Here is a 24101-nt window from a genome sequence, read left to right as displayed (position 1 = left end):
TATTATTATTATCAAGCTTCTAGAAAGCCGGTAAGGGGTGGGTGGGAGAGAAACCCTAGAAGCACCAGGCTACATACTGTCACTGGTTAATGTATTTTCAAATGTGTTGTAGCAATGCACTACATAATGTGCTTTCAATGCATTTTGCAACTGGATTTTACCCTGTGAAACAGTAAAATCTGCTTGCAAACGATTGCTGAGGGGCATTGAGAGTGGATTATTGATTGTGTGTGAAAGTGCCCTAGTGGCCCCGCAGGAAGCCCTTACAGAGTTTGAAGACAATACCCTTCCCTTTGCTGTTCTCTCCCCGGCAACTGGAACTCAGTGGCCTGCTGATTTTGAGCCCAGAAATTCCCTTTAAACCATCCTGACTACTTAGGGTTTGTAGAATCTTTCAGGCTCAAGTGCCGTGTTCTACTGGAGAAAGTTTTCCTTCCAGACGTTTCGTTCTGGAAGGAAAACTTTCTCCAGTAGAACATGGCACTTGAGCCCGAAAGATTCTACAAACCCTAATGATGTTACCAGCCGTGAAAACCTGAAATCTTTGACATCCTGACTACTAATAATGTAAGTCAGAGGCCCTTCGTCACACCTTGGGGCAACTTCTAGGTTTGGGGCTTTCCCCAAGGGTCAGCCAGTTGGTGTGCCCTGTTCTGCAGTTTTTTTGCGTGCACCGTGAACCTTACACAGCCCTCATGCTATGGTGCTCGAAGGAAGATCGTTGTCTTGTTACCTGTTCAGGAGTCTGTGAAGAAGGCTCAGGAGGAGTTGGCTGAGCAAAAGGCGGTAGTGATGGCCCAGGAAAAAGCGATCAAAGCCAAATGTGCAGAAGCCGCAAAGTATAAAGAGAAAAATAATGACTTACAGCTTAAGATCAAAGAACTAGAACATAACATCAGTAAGCACAACTGGGAGGCTTCTGAAGCTTCTGCTAAGGTATGTATGCTACTGTAGATTTCTACTCCTGATATTTTGTGTGAGTAAATACTCCCCCCCCCCATCTATAACTGACTCCATTACATCAGCTCATGTGCCCGTACATTTTTAAAAACTGAATACAGCTGTATGCTGCTTTTCCAGGCACTCTGAAAGCAGAAGATTCATTGCACCAGTTTGAGTTAATAGAGGTGCCATGCTTGCAGCTGGCATCGTTGCCCAGCATGACTTGCAAAACAACTGGGCAGGACGCAAGTGAGGTGGGGCAGGCACAGGCTTGGCTGGGAAAAGATTTTGTAGCACCTGCACTCTGTTGACCATGGTTCAGTGCATTAGCTATGCTCAAGCCCTTTTATTTCAAGGCGTTTAAGCCTGATTGAAGTTGTGTTGTATGGCCTGTTTGATGAGATTAGGGAGGTACTGAAAGAGTTCAGGTGTTTCGTAATAGCACGCCAATAAGTTATAATTGAAAACAAACATGCATGGGCAGAGTTGCTTTGTAAGGGATAGAAGAACTCCTAGATAACCCGAAGGAATGTTTTTCTCCTCTGTCTCCCATTCTCTGTTGCAGCTTGTTAAAGTATTGTAACTACAAAACTTACCTGAAGAAGTGATCAGTCACTCATAAAAGCTCATACCGTGACACAAATTGTGTTAGTTTTTGAGGTGCTACTGGACTCTTGCTGCTTTTTCTCCTGCAAGACTTTGTGATTCTGTTAGAAAATGGAAAATTCCAGAGAAACTCCCTGTAATATCTCAGTCCTTAGATCAGTTCCCTCCGTACAAAGAAACTTTTGCTTTTCGTATCAAAAATGCAACACAATAGCCTAACCTACCCCACAGGGATGTTGTGAAGGTTTAAATGAGGATCAGAATTGATTTACGCTGCTAGTATTTTCTTTACTTTTCTCCTAATAACCTGGTACAGAGTTTTATCTATCTGCATAGAAATTGGAAGCTGATTGTACTCCATGTTCATACACCAGGGAATTCCAGTACTTCCACTCTTGGGATGATGCCGCTGCTTGGCTATTGGCAGATTTTATGCTTAGAAAAGCATAGAGAAGTGGATACATCATGGCTTAATCTGCAAAAAGCTTTTCAACCCTCTTGTGGCAGGCTTGAGTAGCAGCCATGTTAAATGTTTGCAGGATGCTTTCCTCAGTGTATGGGGATGCTGCAGTAAATGGTCTCCACTGGTTTCTTCATGTGTGTATTAACAGGTGGCTAAAATGCTTAAGGACTATAAATGGATAGCTGCGGAGAAGCACCTTTTTGGCCAGCTGAACACCGCTTACGACTTCAAAACGAATAACCCGAAAGAAGCTGGTCAAAGGCTGCAGAAGCTGCAGGAAAAGAAAGAGAATCTGAGCAGGAATGTGAACATGAGAGCAATGAACATGCTTTCTGAGGCAGAAGAACGAGTAAGTGGCACATAAGCCCGTTTTCTCCTGCTATGGTGTATCCCATCGTGCCCTGTTACATTGTCTTGCTCGGATGTGGATGCAGCAGATTTTGTTTTTTAACATCCAAACCACATGTTGCAGATATTCTGTCCTTGGGTTTGCTTTAGGTGCATATATAAGGAGCAAGTGCCTGTATTTTTCTAGCAAAAGTATTTTTCTAGCTGTGAAATCTACTCGATTCTGTTAACCATGAGAACAGGAGAGAGATCCTGCTGATCCATCTAGTCCAACATCCTGTTTCACACGGTGACCAACCAGTTGCCCAGCAGCACGGGGGTAAGGGGCCCCTCATGCTGCCTCGTAGCACTTTAGAGGTTTATTGTTTCTGAAGATGAAGGTTCCCTTTAGTTAGTATGGCTAGTAGTCACAGACCTATTGTTAATGAATCTGTCTAATCCCCTTCTAAAGCTGTGCTTGTAGCCAATAGTACATCCACTAGCCATGAATTTAATTACTTGTTGCGCAAGGAGGTCCTTCTTTTTGTCTGTCCTGAAATGCTCAAGGGGTCACTTCAGATTTCATGGTGTAATGCCATTAAGGGAGGGATAATTCTTCCAACAGTCAGTCTCTAGTGACATCTGCCTACGTGGTGCTGGAATGCCTACTCATATGATGAATTTATGGCAGCATGAGCAGAACTGGTCAACTAACAGAAGGAAGGTCTGTTGCCCGCATGTTCTTAATCTCAAAACAATTCTACAGTTCCAAAGAATCAGTCTTGCATTTAAAAACTACTGCAATGTTTGTTCATACTTGCACTCCACCATATGACTGTGACAAACTGGGTAAAACGCACCCTGCGAGAGCATTGCTTTGGTGAACTTACTCAGACTTCTTAAAAAAAAGTGAAACCACCACTCTTAAGACAGAAGTTTAATTTGTCCTTTGCCGATTTGTGTGAAAATGTTTGCTGATCTTCTTGTTTTAGTACAATGACTTAATGAAGAAGAAAAGAATTGTTGAGAACGACAAGTTTAAAATCCTAGCAACTATTGCAGAACTTGACCTAAAGAAAAATGAAACTTTAAACATTGCCTGGCAAAAGGTAGGTCCCCTTACCTCCAGCATGTGCCTATTAGTCTGATTGTACTTGTGCATTGACAAAAAATGCATTTAATTGTGTGAGCCTGTTACGATTCAAGGATATACTATTGTATCTGGATCCTACCCAGTATGGACAAATGCAGTATTAGAAATCAAGAGCTGCAAAATAAAAATACACTTTTGAACATTGTCTTGCAGTAAATGTACTTATGACCATTTCAGGCAAAATCTACTGCATTTAAGCACTGTTAAAAGTCTGGAAACATGACAGATTTGTGTTCTGCTTTTTCTAGGTAAACAAAGACTTTGGCTCAATTTTCTCAACTCTCCTGCCAGGGGCCAATGCTATGTTATCCCCTCCTGAAGGGCAAACTGTCCTAGATGGTCTGGAGTTCAGAGTTGCCCTGGGAAACACCTGGAAGGAGAACTTAACTGAATTAAGTGGGGGGCAAAGGTTAGTGCATTTCTAGTGGGAAAATGACTGAATGGCATAGGTTAGACATTTCTGTTTCCTCTCACTATTCTTAAATAATCTTTCTCTTATCCTAAAGTTCTCATGAAGCATCTCTTTTTAGCAAATATTTTGCATAGCAATCTAGATGCTGACTTTTATAGGTGATTGGTCTTAGCTCGGACCTATTCTCTTTTAGCAGTGCAATCAGTCCAGTGTTGGAATGTTCTTGCCTTGGGGAGTAAGAAAGCTAAGGGCTTGTCCCAAGTAGCAGTTGGGGTAAAATAAGCTGCTCTGGGTTCTGTTTGGAACTTTCAAAATGCACTTTTAGTGGGGCTTTTTGAGATGTCATAATGCCGACAGTGGCTTTGTGCAAGGTACCTGTGCAAATAGCAGAGTGATGCTCTAAAAATACAGTGGGATTTGATTCTGACTATACAGTTGGGACGTACACCTAAAATAGTTAATGCACCTAACTGAAACTTCTATAGAGTCTTCCTATCGTCTTGGTTTTAATTCAGATGGAAGTTGACAATAACATCACTACATCAAATTTTGGTCACTTCTCGAAAATTACCTATGTTTCTGTCAAAATCAGAAAAGAATCTCTATATAAACATGCTCAGCAACCAGCTGTCATTGTTACATGTAATAGGCAGGTTAAGAACACATGAGAAAAGAGCTCATGTAAAGGGATATCCAGGTGAAGAAACATTTTTTTTCCTGTTTTCATTTTGTATAGATGCCAGTAAAATGAAGACAGATACTGCCAGATAAGGGTTTCTGAGTGCTTGTGTGTATGAACAAAAATATTTTTTAACATTAGTTTTAAAAGGTGTCCTTTTAAACACCACTTCTGCCTGAAGTGTTGAAGAACTACTATCTGAGTTACGCATATTCTCACTTCCTGATACTTTGTGGTTGACTTGACCTCCCATGGCAGCTATTTTGTAATTGCGCCTACCAGCCTGTGTCAATTTCAAAGGCATCGATCAGCTGAAAGGGGTTGGGGACCCCTGGTTTAAGAAAACAACTATCAGTTTTGCATACCCTGGATCAGCTACTGTTACCAGGGTTACTGAGAGAATGTAAATTGCAGCATGCTCTCAAACAAAAAAAACTGCATCCATCACCCAAACTGTACTAAGTTATATTACTGGAGGTCTTGAATGTTACATTGAAGGGAAAAACAGCCATCCATTCAGTACTTATATTGTAATAACCTTTTATACAGAATGTTATCTATATAATACAAATGTCCTGGTTTTGCCTGGAGTTCTTAGCACACTGGTTGTAAGGGTATTGGAAGGAATCCATACTCGAATTTTAAGACTAATGAGGTTCAATTTATCCATTTAAACAGTCTATCTGCATATTAGTGAGTATTTTTAACGAACTATGCTCTGTAGATAAAAGATTTTTTTTCCTACCAGTTTGGTGTAGTGAGAGCCAGTTTGGTGTAGTGGTTAAGAGTGTGGACTCGTATCTGGGAGAACCGGGTTTGATTCCCCACTCCTCCACTTGCACCTGCTGGAATGGCCTTGGGTTAGCCATAGCTCTGGCAGTGGTTGTCCTTGAAAGGACAGCTGCTGTGAGAGCCCTCTCAGCCCCACCCACCTCACAGGGTGTCTGTTGTGGGGGGAGAAGACATAGGAGATTGTAAGCCACTCTGAGTCTCTGATTCAGGGAGAAGGGCGGGGTATAAATCTGCAATTCTTCTTCTTCTTCTTCTACCTAGAGAGCAAAAAACTTCATCCAATTCAATTCCCAAGCTACATCTAAGGGTTTTTTTTCTGTTCCAGGTCTCTGGTGGCCTTGTCTCTGATCTTGGCTATGCTTCTCTTCAGACCTGCTCCAATTTACATTTTAGATGAGGTGGATGCTGCCCTCGATCTCTCCCATACCCAGAATATTGGGCAGATGCTTCGTACCCACTTCAGACATTCCCAGGTAAGAGGCACCTGATAGCAGCGGCTACAATTTATGGGGAATATCAACAGTTGCAAGTGATGTTCCAACCCTAGCTTAGTCATAGATTCCTTGGGTCCTCCCAGGCATATGAACCGTGCCTCAGTTGCTCAATTTATAAAGTATTGTAATAGGCAACATCAGGGATAAAGGGTAAAAGCTAGACAGATCAAATACTGAAATGTCTGGTTGTTTGGAAGCCCTTTCAGGCATAACCTCCTAGCACAGCAATGTGAGCTTTCATGCCAGGTCAGATCATTCTAAGGCCTACCCCTTGTTGGGTCCTTGCTTTGGGCTGAGTGCATGGGCCTGCGTTTTCGAAGTGGCGTATAAATGTTAATAAAAGAGAAATGGAATTGAGGCCTACCCCATGCACTGTTTAGTCTTACCTGGGTAGCAAGAAGAAAGGAACACAAAGTTTTCACTTTGGGAAGATGGTATTGAAAGAGAGAACTTGCATCCCTCCATATCTGAGACTCTAAGCAAATGTACTGGCCATTCTCTTCAGAATAAACAAAAGACCTTTTCTTCAGATACCTAGAACTTCTCTTGCCATAGCCATATTGATGATTCCAGAATGGTTTGGAGCAAGCAGATTAAAACATGAGAAAAATCAGTTGTCTGTCTTGGTTAAATTCATGTAACGCTTCTTCCTGGCCATGACCAAAAAAAAAAAAATATTTTTAGCCAATTGGTTTTCTAATCTAAATTTCAAGATAATATCTTACTTGTTCCATTGTTTTGCTTTTTAATAAAAGATCTGCCTCAAAATGAAGAACTGGATAACAAATTATTCCATTTTTATTGAACAGATAACAGGTCTGTGGCTAGCACACTTGTACATTCACCTAATAGCTTCACTTCATGAAATCAAGGGCAGGTGGGAACACAGATTTTGCACCTCTTGTACTTAAATCCTGCTTTTCTATTCCTAGTTCATCGTGGTATCGCTCAAGGATGGCATGTTCAGCAATGCTAACGTGCTTTACAAAACCAAATTTGTGGATGGTGTTTCTACTGTGACACGGTTTGCACAGCTGCAGAATAGTAACAGTGGGCTGCATGGCAGAGAAGACCATAAGGCAAAAACAAAGCAAAAGAAGTAGAGGACCCACATGGATGTAAACTCTGTCACACCATAGCCACCTGCGTGCCATTTTTCTTAGCCTGTTATAAAATATACACCCTCTCTTGGTTTAACTTTGTGTTGATCATATTGTACAGCTAAAGCCCTATCCTCCTTTCACTGTTGGACCCTAGAGATGCCAAACTGATAGATATTGTTCACTTTTATTTGTATAATAACTTCAAATGTTTCTCTTCTGGTTCTCAGTGAGTTCAAGTAAAATTGCTGCCATCTCCCACAAACTATTAAGGCACTGGTTTCCCCTATTTTTCATGAAAATTTGTACATATTATTATTTCCCCTCACTAAAATCAACTGATGGTCCTCAACTAGCTGGTTTTTATTATAAAGCTACAATGAATGATTTGTATAGACTGAAACTGAGATCACCTGCTTCTGTTTGTCAGTCAAAGCCAGACAAACCACTTAGTAGTGTTTCTTCTCTTTTTTGTATAATATTTTCAAGAATGTTTGAAATACATTTAGTATTTTGACTGGAAGTATACTGCTTATGACAAGGCGGCAAACATAATGCTGAGGTGCTATTAACCACCAAGCAGGCCATTTAAGGCAGGAAGAAGGGATGTGGCAGGAGCATTCAATAATGGCAACACCAGCCAAGTCAGCTCTGTCTCTTCTTGCTTTTCAAGGAAACTTGATTTTCAAATGTAACTTATGAAGTGCAGCTTTCTATTAATAAAGCATTTGGAATATAATTTTTCTTTTGGTTTTTACCTTGACTTTAGGAATTTGGGGAACAGGTTAGGATATTTTTATGCTGTGTTGTGCAGCTCATTAACAGGGGCTTTATGGGCCTTGGGACAGGAACATATGAAGCTGCCTTCTACTGAATCAGACCCTCGGTCCATCAAAGTCAGTATTGTCTACTCAGACTGGCAGCGGCTCTCCAGGGTCTCAAGCTGAGGTTTTTCATGCCTACTTGCCTGGACCCTTTTTAGTTGGAGATGCCGGGGATTGAACCTGGGACCTTCTACTTACCAAGCAGATGCTCTACCACTGAGCCACCGTGCCTCCCAGGAGCAACTGGCTTCCTTGAACCTGGCTGAAGGATCAGTTTCTGAATAAGATCTCCAAGGCAGACCACCTGAATTGAGAGATGCTGTTGTAATGGCACATAAAAGAGTATGGAGAAAATGTCCACTAGGTGGGAAGGAAAATCTGGTCCACAACCTAGTACCTAAAAGTCAGGGCGGAAGGCTGAAGACTGGGATGCTCTCATGCAAAGGAACGTATGAAACTTGAAGCACTAGAATATTTTATAGTAAAAGCTTTGTTATCTGGCTGTCAGAAGGCTGGCAATAGTCATCAAGGTGGCCAGTGGCAAGGGTAGAGCAAGTGCCTGAAGGAGAACATCAACCTAGTCCCTGCAGTTTCCTTTGTTAAGCTCAAAAATCAGGCAATCCCTTTTGGTAGCATGTCCAGGACAGCAAATCACAAAGTCCCATAGAGAGCTTCACACCACCCAAGTAGAAAAAGCACTCCTATTGTGAGGGAATGAAAGCCTGATGACTGAGGGGAGTGTTACCATTGCATTTTGGAGAAGCAAGCATTGCAGGGTAGGCCCTTTTCAGACTAATGTGGCTTAGGATACTAACACAGGGAACCTGTTTATTCCAGTGGAATTGGCTTACTGTGGTGGTTTATCTGTTTTACATTTTCCTACTTTCCTTTTTTTCTCCATACAATTGCATGCACCTTTCCCTTTTATGAAGTTAAGACATGCTTTAAGAGAGTCTGTGCTGTCCCCAGATCTCTTTGATGTAAAAGGGCTGGGGTTATGTGGGGGGAGTTACCCACTGAGAGTGTGTTGGCTGTTGTTTCAGGGGCAAACAGTAGTTGTGTGGCTCCAGGGAGGCTTCCCCTTGTCGTTCCTGGAGGACTGAGGGAAGAGCTCGCCTCCTGAGCAGTGCCAGTTAATTGGACATTATTGTTAACCCTACGCTCGATAACAAAACTTATAATTCCTAGTCTCTGGTGAGTCTGATAAGTAGACAGTTTTTCCCAAGGAAGGGCTTTAACTTGGAATACTTGAGTTGTATTTCACAACCACAAGTTTAGCTAGCAAAGGTGAGAGAGTGTGGTCTAAAGAGCTGGTTCAAGGAACTCTAATACATTTTAGCTGACATTTGACAGCTTGTGATCACAAGGAAGGGATTTGCAGCTAAACATAAGAACATAAGAGAAGCCATGTTAGATCAGGCCAATGGCCCATCCAGTCCAACATTCTGTGTCACACAGCGGCCAAATATATATATGTATATATATACACACACACACTGTGGCTAATAGCCACTGATGGACCTCTGCTCCATATTTTTATCTAACCCCCTCTTGAAGGTGGCCATGCTTGTGGCCGCCACCACCTCCTGTGGCAGTGAATTCCACATGTTAATCACCCTTTGGGTGAAGAAGTACTTCCTTTTATCCGTTTTAACCTGTCTGCTCAGCAATTTCATCGAATGCCCACGAGTTCTTGTATTGTGAGAAAGGGAGAAAAGTACTTCTTTCTCTACTTTCTCCATCCCATGCATTATCTTGTAAACCTCTATCATGTCACCTCTATCAGTCGACGTTTCTCCAAGCTAAAGAGCCCTAAGCGTTTCAACCTTTCTTCATAGGGAAGGTGTTCCAGCCCTTTAATCATTCTAGTTGCCCTTTTCTGAACTTTCTCCAATGCTATAATATCCTCTTTGAGGTGCGGCGACCAGAACTGCACACAGTACTCCAAATGAGACCGCACCATCGATTTATACAGGGGCATGTATGTCAATGTATTGTTTGTGTACCCACCTCTGCAGGGAGCCTGTATTCAGATTACGTGATCTCAAGCTACTAGACTTGTTCAAATACTGGTGGCTGCAAATACAGTTCCCAAATGGAGGAACTTGGTTTATCTTGGGGGTTCTGTAGGACCTTGGTTTCATTCTCACATCTGTTACCTGTTGCATTTATGTGTTAATTTGCTGCCATTCATTGGTCTTAGCGACCTGTCCTATTTCAGCTCTACTTAATGCATCTTGGCTCTGCATGGACCTTCCTAAGGGCTGCCCCCAGCCTCTCTCTTCCTGTAGAAATAACAGGAAGACCACCAGAAGCAATAAAACTTACACAGAAATGTGTATAAATACGTTTTAGTGCAAGCAAAAAGAGCCGGCAGCAACTGATGAGAGCATGCGTAGACCTATGTTGAAAAATTGAGCTGAGACTCCGTGTAACGTTGGGAGAAGGAGGATGACAAAGTGATTGAAACCGTGAGGAGTCTTCATAAGCAGTTCCTTACTCTCTCCACAACGTTAGGAGTCGGGCACTGAGGAAAAAAGCGTTCACAACTGAGTCTGCTCGAAGGAAAACAGTTTACAGGGCCGCTGAAAGACTGTGTGGGAAAATTCATATGTTGAAAGCTCAGTGTTCCTTAGTGGTGGTTTGAAGTTTTATTTAAGCTTGCACTAACACGTATTTATACACATTTCTGTAAATTTCATTGCTTCCGGTGGTTTTTCTGTTACTTCCATTGATTGCACCAGTTCGGTTTTTTGATTATCTCTTTTCCTGTAAGCAGGACTTGAGGATATTTTATTTGAAGCAATAATAATAAAAACCCTGAAACATTTTTATGAAATAAGCTACTTGTATTTATTATTTATAAGTATAAGCATGGTGTGACAGCTCCACACAGACATATAATAGCAGGCCCCACTTGGGCTCCCCCGAGCAAAAGATTGCTAGCTACTGAGCCCCAGAGCCACTATGCCCACATTGCTTACAAGTGGGATCTTGTCGGGTATTAAGCCAGCATCAGTCTATTTTTGGTAGTTCACTTTTGTTCTGAGGTGCTCAAGAGAAAGATGGGTATAGAAATATTTTTATCACATTCACAAACTTGCAGAAATGGTCATCTTATTCTTTTTCCACCTTTGTTCCCCTCTCCCCGGCTTCTGTCTCTCCCTCATCCACCCCTTCTCTTACTGTCTCTCTCACTTCTGTACACCTACTGCCGCACTTTCTGCCTCCTCTACCTACATCATTCTTCCTGCCTCAATGGCACCAACACTCCTGGCCACCCACCCGGCAGTTTAGCTCGAGCAGCAGCCCCACCAACTCTTATTGGTGCCTGCTGGCAGCTTCCAGTCCCACAGAAAAGCACCACCAACACTGCTCACCCATGGGTCAGCTCCTCCCACAACATACACCAATGGCAGCATCCAATCTCCTGGCCTCTCCCCAATGACCTCACTTAACCCCTCATGCTTTGGAGAGGATTTAAGTGGGGACTGGGAATACTCACAGAGGTGATCCCTTCTCTTTGCTTTAAGACTCCTATTGTCACTGCTAGAGGCCCATCACAGCTCCCACTTTAAATATTACATGTAAATGAGGGGGAGTCTTGAACCATGGGTGGTGGAGGCAGCGTGGTCACAGGGGAGGACTGAATGAAATCAGAACTATGGGAGAGAGAGGGAGAGAAGGCTGTGTCCTCTGCATGTGCACAGAGAAAGCTATTGTACTTTGTTTTTGTGGGGGGTTAAGTACCTCCCTTATCCTTTTTTTAAGATGTAAGATTTCTTTGCACACCTGGGGAGTGCCCCAAATGTGCAGAAAGATCTTTTCACCTTCCATTGCTCCCTATCTGTGTAACAAGAATCTGCACAGAGGGGGCACAGTTGGGAATTACATATGTACGCACACGCGCACACTGATTTTAGAAAGAAGAGAACTTCAGAGGAACTTCACAGATAAAAGAGTCAGTGCCTGGAGTCTTGCATACTTCAGTAAGGACCCGCAGCTACCTTGGTTACCGAGATCCCCTGCCCTGTTTCACGGAAGAAGTGAATTGTTTTCTCAACTCTACATAATTATTTCAAAGTAGAAGTAAGGTAGTCATCCTGGAAGCATTTTCAAAGAAAACATTTAATGCAGTTCTTCAGTTCTCAACTTCAATTCTCTTTAGGTACTGTAGAATTATTTATTCAAATCTTGGACTTGTATCCCTGCTCCAGACGCATGGTGTGTTGGAGTTACCTGTTTCTAAGGGCTGGATCTACACAAAATGAAGTGGGAGAGAGTTGGAAGTGGCAGAATGGAGTGTAGTTCAGACTATATAGCAAACAAAATTAATCTACATAGTGGTGCAGTCTAAAGCCCAGCCTGTTAAGCAGCCATTTTGCTACACACAGCATTTCATAAGAGGTGACATTTCTTTGTATCATGGAAGTGAGACTCAGTTTTGTGTTTATCATCCTTGTAACTTCTACTTGACTGAAATTGATCCAGCTTCCATCCATTCACTGGAGTTAATTGCATTCATTTGCTGTTATAGAAACAGCCTGCTACTTAAGTTCCATACCTTACTCTCAACTGCACGGAGTGTACCTTTAGGATGAGCTGAAAGATTTCAGCAATACTCCTATGCTTCCTTTAGGGGAGAAAAACCGAAGCCTGGCCAGAGGATTAATTTAACAAGATAGCTCCACATTAAAGCAAAAGAACAGTTAGCGTGATGCAAAATTGTCTATGAAAGTTCACAAAGAACAAGTTTTTGTCCTCCCCATCCACTTCACGCTACCTTAATCCCCTAAATTTCTATATGCAACCTTGCAAACCAAAATGGAACTCTAAATACTTAGACGGAAGGATGAAATTACCACTTCTACCCAAGAAGAGGTCATGCGCCTTTATTTCGTCAACCCTTTAAATGGGAAAGTTTCAATCCATTGTACATAACTTGACAGCCAGATACAGAAATTCAATGTAGTGAATTTAATGGAGACCTTTGTTTTTGCAACATTAGAAATCTTTCAACATAAAACGATTTGTAAATTCTGCTGGGTACTTATAGTGTCAAATTTACACATTTCAATCCAGGTATACAAAGCAGCATTAAACAGCAGCACAAGGGCCCATCGTGGGCAACAGTGTTTTGTAGTGCAATTGTTTTCAGAGGAAAACATAACTCTCCAAAGGCCACTTTATTTCTATCAAGTCAACAAATTCAAGAGGGACAGATATTTGACCTCTAAGTCAACATTTTGCAGGTAGGATTCTCTCATAGAGGCACATGTTTCAGAAATTCAAATTTTAGAAGGAAAAAAAAGTTATCCAGAGAAGATATTTGTCAAGCTTGCATGTTCCAGGTGGCTGTTACTGTTGTTCTGAACCTGGAATTCTTTTCAGTGCAGTTAATTTTTTTTAAAAAAAATCCCATTTGGAAACTTCTACAGCAGCTGCTCCAAACATAAGCTTTAAATCCCCTCTCAGAATTCTGAAGCCCCTGCTGGAAAGTCATAGCAGAGACTTTGCATGTTTAATACACAGCTGTTGTGGGTTCTATAAAACACTCCATAACTGTTGCAGAAAAATTAAAAAGCATCAATTTGAAACTGCTGCCTAATTTTATTTTATTTTTTTAGAAAAAAAGCTTTTGCAGGACAAAATGGTGTATTTGGTAAAAGTTATGCAGAGATCTGCCTACAAACATTCAGTTTTACAGAGGTGCTTGGCAAATTCAAACTACATGTAAACAAGCAGCTTTCTGTAATACATTAAAATCCTTTAGAGACGCTTACAACATCTCAGAATCCCAGCATGATGGGTGCTAGTTAGGGCAGGCTTTTCAACAGTCTGACCACACGCGCACACATATATACATACATACGCACATTCACAGTTTCTCAGATGAGAAAGCCAGTTCTTGGTACCAGTTTTGCAAATTCAGTGTTGGGACTATGCACCTTCTCCATCAACACTTGCAATTTGAAGTACTGCATGTAACACCCCTCGGTATGTGTATACATTATGCCCCTGTACCTCCCACCCCTTTTTAGATGGAAGGATGCAGGGAGGGACTCCCTCCCCGTTTTCACACAAGGCATATATACAATTATAGGGCCCCACGAAACTGCTAGAATTTCTGGCCAGTCATAACGTGAAGTAGTCTTCCAATTCTGCTTACTGTTAAGTTCCCTTACAGGAAGCAGTATACTGAATAAGCCAGTTCTAAAAGGCATCTTTCTCCCACATCACCTCCAGCTGAAGGCAATTGCTCTTGTAAATGGTGCATCTGTACAATTCCAGCTGGGCTGGACTCCTGTACCTAATGGTCGGAACAAGCCAAAAGGATATTGCCTGCTCTGAGGATCATCTGGGGTGTTGCAACATTCATATACAGAAGACACCTCCATGTGGGAATTAACGTACTGTCTTCACCTAGATCTGATTCTACAGCCAGCAACTTACAAGTAACGACATCACACATACATACACACCCATCTAAGTGTGGTTAGAACACACTGATTCCCACACCAAAGTTCCATCAGAGAACAAACTTTGCAGAAAGTGATGGCTGTGAAGTTGTACAGATTAAACATTTTAACTTCACCATCTATGAAATCTATTAAAACTGGAGCAAGTATCACATCTTATGTTTCCCAGATAAGGGAACAACATAACATGGCTGTTAAGTACAATCACATTTTTACCATGGGTCAACGGAGGTTTAAAAATCAGCTCTTCAGTATTTCCTAGAAACCAGAAAACACCTCTGTCTGATAAGAATATGTGGTTTATGTGACAGCTTTCCAAAACAAGAAAGGGTTTACAAACCTAAAGGGAGCAAAATCTAGTGTCAAATCAGTTTTAGGGAAAATGTGTAACACTCTCAAAAGGACGTATTTTAGACAAGGCTTTTGCTTCTGAGTGTCACACAAACAATTGTGGGGAAGAGCAGAGCTTCAGCTTTCTTTTTCATCCAGTTCCCAAGACACTCTTGCTTCGAAGCAGCTAGCTAAAGTGCTTTTCCAGTGTGCATTCTTACCTGGTGGGAAGATCCACCCATTTTAAAAATACAGAAAGGCATGAACTTGCCCAGAAGAAGTGACAGTAGGCAGCCCAGACCAACCAGCACTCGGAGAGGAGGGATGCCTGAAGCTGAGATCAGACCACGCCAGCAAGGAAAAGGAGCTCTTGTCATACCATGATTTGTCTTCGTCCTCCTAATGGGATGCTACCAGCACAACACCAAGAGATCACCATGCCATATAGAACAGACAAAGCAAGGCTTGAATAAGGACTCTGCTGGCCAATGCTCCCTTCATCATCTTTGTCTCCAGAGGTTATTGGGCTCCTCAACCTTACATATGCTAAAAGATTTTGCCTGGTCTAATTTGCAAACATGGCGCTTCTTCCCCTCCTTACCCACACAGATCAGAACAATGTCTCAAATTATCCATTATACAGCTTGTTTTAATACTTTCATGGCTTCCTTTACTACCCAAACGGCTTGAAATTGTTTTGAAAAAGGAAAAAGAAAAGAAAATTATTGGGGAACAAAATTTCAAGGCATTCTTTATTTTAGCCAAGGAATGATGCATGCTACAAAGCCATCTTCACTTTTCCTTTGTATTCAGAGCACACTGCGTGCTTTCGGTTTTTGCTTGCTTTGTTTCACATGGCACTTGGTTGTGTTTTGTTTTTTTTCTTTTTGGGGGGAGGGGGGGAATCAATCAAGTTTTTCAAGGGTTTTCTTTAACAAAGATGCTTTCTCTTGCAGTTCAGGCCTGCTGTCCAGTGTCAGCGCAGTCAGGGAGCCTATGAGAAGTTCTCTGCAATCCGCATTCAGGCTTTCCCACTGTTTGGACTCTAAATGGAGACGAAGGAGAAGGAAATTATTTTGATCTATTTCACATTTCTATCCAGATCTTCCAGCAGCTTTTTAAGAGGCAGTAGCAACTAACCATTTGAAAATTACCAAAACCAGGGCTTTTTTATAGCAGGAACTCCTTTGCATATTAGGCCTCACACCTCTGATGTAGCCAGTCCTCCAAAATCCTTTCAGGGCTCTTCTTACAGGGCCTACTGTCAGCTCTTGGAGGATTGGCTACATCAGGGGTGTGTAGCCTAATATGCAAAGGAGTTCCTGCTACAAAAAAAGCCCTGACCAAAACAAAAAATGAGAAAGACAAAACATACAATGAAATTCTCTGCAATGGAGCCTTGACAAGAACAGCCGTATTTTTAAAAAGAATGCTTTTAGCCCTTTTCCAAAAATTCAAAGGAAGCTGTCTAGATGGTCCTTCTTCAGGAATGAGATACACAGAGAAGGGGCAGCAAAAGAGAAGACCCTGCCAACGGGAATTGCCTGATTTAAGTTTAGAGAGATACTAATGGGGTCTCGTCAGTCGGTGTTTCTTCAGATATGCAGGACCAAGGAGACCATTCAAGAACATGAAGATCAGAACTTTGAACTGAACTCAGAAATGATTAGTCATCATCATGTTGTCAAACAGGGTCTAGCCGCCCTGAGCCACTTCGGTGGGAAGGGCGGGATATAAATTGAAATAAACTTAAACATAGCTTCCTTGGCATCTGAGTTACAGGTTCCCAGACAGCCTGGCTACTGAATCCTGGATTCTTCAGCTGTTTTTGAATACTCTTCAAAGTCAGCTTCCATATAGAGTACATTGCAGGAGCCTAATATTGAGGTTATCAGGACACAAAAGACATAGATTTTCAAGCTAGTACATGAGCAGTCCCAAGCGTTTCAGTCACATGACTAAGGGAATACAGGACTCTGGGGGGCGGGGGATGTTTTCAAATTTCCTTCCATTTCTAGTCAGAGCCAACTCCTCCATAAGTCTGTCCCCATTACCCTCAATGGGGTAATGGTACCCCATTACCATTACTTGGTAGCGGCGGACAGGGTCAGGAGCTTGGGGGTGCTATTGGAGCCGTCCTTAAAGATGGAGGCTCAGATAGCAGCCGCTGCCAAGTCCGCGTTTTTTCACCTTAGGCGGGCAAGGCAGTTGGCCCCCTTCCTGGAGCACGACGACCTAGCAACAGTGATCCATGCTACGGTCACCTCGAGGTTGGACTACTGTAATGCCCTCTACATGGGGCTGCCCCTGTCACGAACTCGGAAATTGCAGCTGATGCAGAATGCCGCGGCCCGGCTGTTACTGGGTCTCCCAAAGTGGGGACACATCCAGCCGGGTCTTCGGACCCTGCACTGGCTTCCAGTGATATACCGAGTCCGGTACAAGGTGCTGGTTATCACCTTTAAAGCCCTATATGGCTTGGGACCTGTCTACCTGAAGGACCGTCTTTCCCCGCATGTTCCCCAGAGAGTACTGAGGTCGGGAACACAAAATCTCCTTACTGTCCTTGGGCCGAAAGAAGCCCGCTTGAAATCCACCAGAGAAAGGGCTTTCTCTGTTATGGCCCCTACATGGTGGAATCAGTTGCCGGAAGAGGTGAGGGCCCTGCGGGACCTTGTTCAGTTCCGCAGGGCCTGTAAGACGACCCTCTTCCGGCTAGCCTATACCTAGCTTGAGAACTTAATGCAACTGCCAGATTCTTTTATATATATTTCGAATATTTATTAATATTTATGGTTTTATCTGTTTTATCTGTTTTAAATGTTTATTCCCTTATATGTTTAAATATTGCTTAATTTTATGCTGGATCTATTGTTGGAAGCTGCCCTGAGCCACCCGTGGGAAGGGCGGGATATAAATTCTAAATAAATAAAAAAATAAAATAAAAAAAATTAGGTCCCAGACAAGCTTTATAGCATTTTTCAGCCTTGATCAGATACCATCCAGAACCACAAAGCTTACCTTCAAGTTTTGTGAGCAGAACTTCTATCACCGACAAGGCTTCTGTTCTTATGGAGGTGTAGCTTTTATTCTCTAAAGAAAAATGCTCACATATAAAGGTGAATGACACACAGGCTTTCTACATTGCAGCTTTATGTCACAGGCAGTAACACAGCTCCAATGTACTTGCCAAGCATTTCACAGATTCCTAACATCATGGAATCTAATTAAAAAAACCATGCACGGCATATAGAATGTATGTATTCCTATAGGCCTTGCATCATTAGTTAGAATAAGTTCCTGGATCAGTTAAGGCTCACTGAATTTGTTTTGACTTCCTGTAACAACTGAGAGCAGGCATTTTTCTTTTTCACTGTTCTAATGTCCTTGAAAAGTTTCTTCAGCAGCAAGCATGAACCAGTTCTAATAACAGCTGAAATAATTTCTTATGAACTTTATCTGCCACCACAGATCCCGGGAAAGGACAGGTTTCTTACCTGTAACTGGTGATCTTCGAGTGGTCATCTGTGCAATCACACATATGGGTAATCCGCAGGATTGGCCCCGACCTCGGAGAGTTCAAAGCAATCTTGATCGTAGATCTGGCGCGCCTCCCACTTGTCCTGGGAGGAGGCAGCTACTGCGCATGCCTGGACAAGGGGGAGGTGCTTAGCCACTCAGTTTCTTCCCGCCGCCGGATAGGTGGAAATAACTGTGCTAACTAGCTTCCAGCAGCAGGGAAGGCTGGGTGGGTCTGTGTGATTGCACAGATGACCACTCGAAGATCACCAGTTACAGGTAAGAAACCTGTCCATCTTCTTCGTGGTCTCTGTGCATTCACACATATGGGTGATTAGCGAGCCATTTCTTCGGAGGTGGGTGCTGGATCTGTAAGAATATGTAAAGTTAGAGCGTAACGTAATGATAGTGGTACTCACAGTGGTTAGTCGAAGATCGACCGTAGCACCGCTTGTCCGAAGGAGGCATCTCGCCGGGCACGAACGTCGAGAGCGTAGTGCGAGGCGAAGGTAGATGTGGAGGACCAGACGGCTGCGGCGCAGATGTCCTCTATAGGGATGCCTTTCATGAAGGCGGACGAGGTAGCCACGGCTCTGGTTGAGTGGGCTCGTATATGTTGAGGGATGGGTTGTTTTGCCAGCTGGTAGCAGAGTTCGATGGCAGCAACAATCCATTTGGAGAGTCTCTGAGTAGATATTCTGCTGCCCTTATCATGGGTAGCGTAGGTGACAAAAAGTCTAGGGTCTTTACGGATTTGGCGGGTTCTGTCTATGTAGAAGGCTAGGGCTCTCCGTGCATCCAGGTTGTGGAGCGCCCTTTGTCCCGCGTCCGCGGGGTGCTGGAAGAAGGCTGGTATAGTGGACTGTCTTCCTAGATGAAAAGGAGAGACGACCTTGGGTAGAAAGGTCGGGTCAGGTCGGAGGATCACCGTACTGTTATGAAATATCGTATACGGTGGGTCTGCTCTGAATGCGCAGATGTCACTGGCCCTCTTACCTGTGGTGAGGGCCGTAAGTAATGCCGTCTTCCATGACAGCAGGTGTAGTGGGATGGAAGCCATGGGCTCGAAGGGCGGTTTCATGAGTTGGCTCAGGACTAGAGACAGACTCCAGGTGGGTAGAACTTGTTTGATTGGTGGGTGTAGGCGAATGATGCCCTTGAGGAAAGCTCTGGTCGCATGGTGAGAGAATACCGTTGTGCCATCGATGCGGGGGTGGAAAGCAGAGATGGCTGCCAGGTGTACCTTCAGGGAAGAATACGACAGACCCGCTCTAGAGAGCGTTAAGGTGTAAGTTAGTACCTGAGGTATAGTGGCATAGTTGGGGTCGAAGTTGTGCTGTGAGGCATAGTGTGAGAAGCGTTTCCACTTCAGTAGATAGGATTTCCTAGTAGATGGTTTTCTGGAGTTCACTAGGACCTGACGGACCTCCGGGGGGAAGTCTAGAAACTGATTCTCCAGGCTGTTAATTTGAGCGATGCCGGGTTGTGGTGAAGGACCCTGCCGTCCTGTTGAGAGAGGAGATCCCGTGTTTGAGGGAGTTGGATGAAGGTGTTGTTGGACAGGAGCAGCAAGGTCGTAAACCAGGGTTGGCGGGGCCACCATGGAGTTATGAGGATGCAGTTTGTGTGGTCTACCTGAATCTTCTGTAGAACTCTGGTGATAAGTGGAATGGGGGGGAAGAGGTAGTGGAGTGTTCCGTTCCAAGTTTGTAGGAAGGCATCCCCCCTGGAGAGGTGGGATGGAGGACCTCTCGTGTAGAAGCGGGTGCATTGGGCATTTGACGGTGAAGCAAATACATCTATCTTCGGTTGTCCGAAGATGCTGAAGATCTGTCGGATGTATCGGCTGTTGATGGACCACTCGTGGTTGTTGGTAGAGTGGCGACTCAGGGCGTCTGCCTGGGTGTTCTCGACCCCTGGTAGGTGTACGGCCGTGAGGAAGATGCCCTGGCTTATGCTCCAATGCCACAGTGCCAGGGCTCTCTTGCAGAGTCTGACGGAGGCGGTGCCGCCCTGCCTGTTGATGTAAAAGACTGTGGCGATGTTGTCGGAGGTGATCTGGACGTGCTGGTTCCTTAGCGATGGGAGGAAGGACCGCAAAGCCTTGTGCACTGCGATGAGCTCCAGGCAATTTATGTGGAGAGAGCGTTCGTAGTCTGTCCACTGGCCCTGCACCGTGAGGTCTTCCAAGTGGGCTCCCCATCCCCACTTGGAGGCATCTGTGGTTACAATCACCGGGGGCGGTGTCTGCTTGAATGGCATGCCCTTGTAGAGGTGACGTTCCTTGGTCCACCATTTGAGGGATGGCACAATGTGTAGTGGAAGGGTGAGTAGTGTGGATTGATGTTGTGTGTGGGGGCGAAAAGTCCTTACGAACCACATTTGGAGGGGACGCATGTGCAGCTTCGCAAACCGCAGAACTGCTGTGGTTGCTGCCATGAGGCCTAGCATTCTCTGGAAAGTGAGCGCTGTTTGGGAGCGCTGGGCGATGATAGTGTTGGCCAGTGACAGTATGGCGAGTGCCCTGTCCTGAGGTAGAAAAGCCGTTTGCGAGAGCGTGGAGATGTCTGCTCCTATGAATTGAATCCTCTGGGTAGGGACTAGTTTGGATTTTGAGAGGTTGACTAGGAGGCCTAAGGTGGCCAGGGTGGAGAGAGTGGTCGAGACGTCCAGTTGTAGTTGCTCCCTGGAATGGGCGACGATCAGCCAGTCGTCTATGTAAGGGAAGATTGATATCTGTTGTTGGCGTAATGTGGCTGCTACTACTGCCATGCACTTGGTGAAGACCCTTGGTGCTGTGGAGAGGCCGAAGGGAAGGGAGCAGAACTGGAAGTGCTGCTTCCCTATGGCGAACCTGAGGAATCTTCTGTGATGATGATTGATTGTAATGTGGAAGTAGGCATCCTGGAGGTCTATGGACGCCATCCATGCTCGTTCTGGGATGAGCGGGAGGATTGCCTGAAGCGTGACCATACGGAATTTCTTGTAGGTTATGTGTAGGTTGAGTTTGCGGAGGTCGAGAATGGGTCGGAGTCCTCCGTCCTTTTTTGGCACCAGGAAGTACCGGGAGTAGAAGCCGGTGCGATGGTATTGGGGTGGGACTGGTTCTATCGCGCCTTTGTCCAGCAGAGACGCGATTTCTGTCTGCAGGGGTGCGGACGGGGGTGTGGTGAGGAATCGGTGGTGCCTTGGAGTGGAGGTAAACTCTATTAGGTAGCCTCTTTGAATGATGGCGAGGACCCAGGCGTCTGATGTTATGGTCCTCCAGGCAGTGTAGAATGGTTGTAGTCGTGTTGATCGGTTTGGCTGATGGAGGGAGACTGGACGGCTCGGGGGAGGGAGGTCAGAGAGACGGTTTGGATGTGGTTGAAGGTTTCTTGGTTGTTTGGCATCTGTTTTGAAAGGAAGGTTTGGACTGCGGTGGTTTGCGCTTCCATGATTCCTGTTGCCGTGGGGATCTGGTCCCTTTGTATTGGCTGGACCTCCAGTTCCTTTGCCGATTGGATTGGGTCAGAGGTTGGGAGACTCCCAGTCGTTTCGCCCTTTTCCTGCCATCGTCTACTGATGTGAGGATGTCATCTGTAGATGAGCTAAACAGGCCAAGGCCATCAAAGGGCAAATCTTCAACCTTATATTTGATGTCTGGTTGGAGGGAGGAGGACCTGAGCCACGCGTGTCTGCGGAGTGCTATGGCTGAGGCCAAGGTTCTGGAGGAACACTGTGCAGCGTGACGGGCAGTGTTGATTTGCTGTTTGCTCACTCTGGCCATCTCTTGCAGGGTAGTGGTGGCTGACTTTTGGGATGCCTCGGGCAGGGATGGTACCAATGCGGCGAGGGAAGTGGTCAGGTTGTGGGTGTATGCGGAAAAGCATGCCATGTAGTTGAGGATTTTGGTTGTGGCTGTAGTGAGGGCATAAATCTTTCTCCCAATCGTGTCGAGTTTTTTGCCCTCCCGTTCTGGTGGTACCGGGTGTCTAGTCTGCTTCGACTTCGAAGACGAATGCACAATGATCGAGTTCGGAGCCGGGTGGGTGAACAGGAACTTGGAATCAGGTGCGTGTATCTTGTACAGAGCTTCAACCCTCTTGGATGTTGGCGGTACTGATGCCGGTTTGTCCCATGCTTCTTTGAGTGTTTCTAGGAGGACGGGGAGCATGGGAAGAGAGGAGCTGGATGGAAGATCCGCATGCACTAGATCAAATACGACGTCCGAGACTCTGGGAGCGTCCGTATTGAGTTTCAGATTTAGCGAGCTTGCCATGTTTGCTACGAGGTCGAGGTAGGATCTCGGGCCCTCAGACGGTGATAGGTCTGCTGGCTTGGCTATGTCGGAGTCTGGGGATTGTAGGTCCGAACCCGAAGAGTGGTCGGAGTCGGAGAGTTCCTCCTCGGATCCGTCGTCGGTTCCTTGGTGCAGGTCGGGCTGAGGTGTTGTCTTGGGAGCCGCGTGTAAGGATCCCAGTGGCGATGGGAGTTTCGGTTCGGCGCCGAGACTCGTAGGGTCGTCATGGTGGTGAAGCGGTTCGACCGATGCAGTTTGGAGTCTGTGTGTGTGATCTCGGTAGCGAGGAGACTCTTGGTAGCTGTGGTAATGGCGATCGTAGGAGGGTGATCGTCGGTGTCGTCTTCGGTTCCGTGGGGATGGAGACCTGGATCTCGATGGAGAGTAATAGTAGTGTCTCCCCCTGCGGTGGCTGCGGGAGCGTCGGCGGCTGCGGGACCTGGTGCGGCGGCGACTGCGGGACCTGGTGCGGCGGCGACTGTGGGACCTGGTGTGTCGGCGACTGCGGGACCTGGTGCGTCTGCGACTGCGAGATCGTGGTCTAGTCGGGAGAGCTCTCGGGGTCGAGGGTTCTCTGATGAGCGCGTGGGCGTCTATTGGCTGTGCGAGATCTATGAATTTAGTGGGGTCGAGAGGCCGGGTCCTAACGGATGCGGTAGAGTGCGTATCCAGCAGCTGGTCTGGTGGGGAATTCGGAATGGACGGCGACTTCGATGAGATGCGGATGATTTCCAACGGAGTGACTGACGGTGTTGCCGTCGACTTCGACGTCGGAGTCTTCGGCATCGATCCGGAGGCAGTGGCGCTCGGGTTCGGTGCCTTCGGTTTGGTGGTCGGGTTCGAGGCCGAGTCGAGAGGGCGGTTCTTGTGCTTTTTCGAGCTAACGCTACCCGTCGGGTCCGAGTGGGCGGAATCGGAACGGCGGCGCTTTTTGGGGTCGTCCGACTTCTTGGAGTGTTTGCCGGTCTTAGGCTTACAGGGACTCTGTGCCACGGAAGCTGCCGACTGCGTCTCTCCCACGAGGTGTGGGGAAGATGGCGCGGGTTGTTTTTGTCCGCCATGCGGCATGGCCGGTCGGAGTGTGGTTTCCATGAGGTGGCTCTTGAGTCTCGCGGCGCGGTTCTTGCGGGCCTGTTTGCCAAATTGGCTGCAGTGCACGCAGGAGTCTGGACGGTGGGCCTCTCCAAGGCAGAACAAGCAAAGAGAGTGGCCGTCGGACGAGGGGATTTTGGATGAGCAGCTGGTACAGCGTTTAAAGATTATCTTGTCCCTTCCTTCCATCCGCCCGGGGAGGGGGGGGGGGGAGGGAGGGGAAAGTCCAGAAAGAATAGTAAGAGAAGGCTTTTTTTTTTTTTTATACGATACCAGGAGGAGTAGAAGATGAAGAATTGAAGCGAAGAGAAGGTAATTGTTGGAGATTGCAATGAAGAAGTTGGAGATCAACGAGGAAGGTGCGATCCGGTCGGCGGTAAGGAAGAAACTGAGTGGCTAAGCACCTCCCCCTTGTCCAGGCATGCGCAGTAGCTGCCTCCTCCCAGGACAAGTGGGAGGCGCGCCAGATCTACGATCAAGATTGCTTTGAACTCTCCGAGGTCGGGGCCAATCCTGCGGATTACCCATATGTGTGAATGCACAGAGACCACGAAGAAGATCAGAACAATAATACTACAATTGGCAACCCATAGCTAGCCCTCCCAGT

At 45.4% G+C, this 24101-nt stretch overlaps 2 protein-coding genes across 3 annotated transcripts in view; one reads left to right on the top strand and one right to left on the bottom strand.

Moving 5' to 3' along the window:
- The window catches only part of SMC2 (structural maintenance of chromosomes 2), a 30649-nt gene extending 22942 nt beyond the window's left edge, over window positions 1-7707 (top strand). For both annotated transcript variants that reach the window (XM_060237160.1, XM_060237161.1), the window contains 6 exons: window positions 742-936; window positions 2160-2360; window positions 3331-3447; window positions 3740-3900; window positions 5700-5847; window positions 6801-7707. In XM_060237160.1, the coding sequence (XP_060093143.1) occupies window positions 742-936; window positions 2160-2360; window positions 3331-3447; window positions 3740-3900; window positions 5700-5847; window positions 6801-6971 (993 nt within the window). In that variant the 3' untranslated portion in view covers window positions 6972-7707. The remainder of the gene's footprint in view (window positions 1-741; window positions 937-2159; window positions 2361-3330; window positions 3448-3739; window positions 3901-5699; window positions 5848-6800) is intronic.
- Window positions 7708-12668: 4961 nt separating this feature from the next.
- ECPAS (Ecm29 proteasome adaptor and scaffold) overlaps window positions 12669-24101 on the bottom strand; it is a 103394-nt gene continuing 91961 nt past the window's right edge. Inside the window, exons 49-50 of the mRNA XM_060237156.1 lie at window positions 17623-17694; window positions 12669-15646 (exon numbers count right to left, since the gene is read on the bottom strand). Coding sequence (XP_060093139.1) covers window positions 15507-15646; window positions 17623-17694 — 212 coding nt within the window. The 3' untranslated portion in view covers window positions 12669-15506. The remainder of the gene's footprint in view (window positions 15647-17622; window positions 17695-24101) is intronic.

The sequence above is a fragment of the Heteronotia binoei genome, chromosome 4, assembly GCF_032191835.1.
Source record: "Heteronotia binoei isolate CCM8104 ecotype False Entrance Well chromosome 4, APGP_CSIRO_Hbin_v1, whole genome shotgun sequence".
Lineage (NCBI taxonomy): Eukaryota > Metazoa > Chordata > Lepidosauria > Squamata > Gekkonidae > Heteronotia > Heteronotia binoei.
The sequence above is the reverse complement of the archived record's forward strand: the minus strand, read 5'-3'. Positions and strand labels throughout refer to the sequence as shown.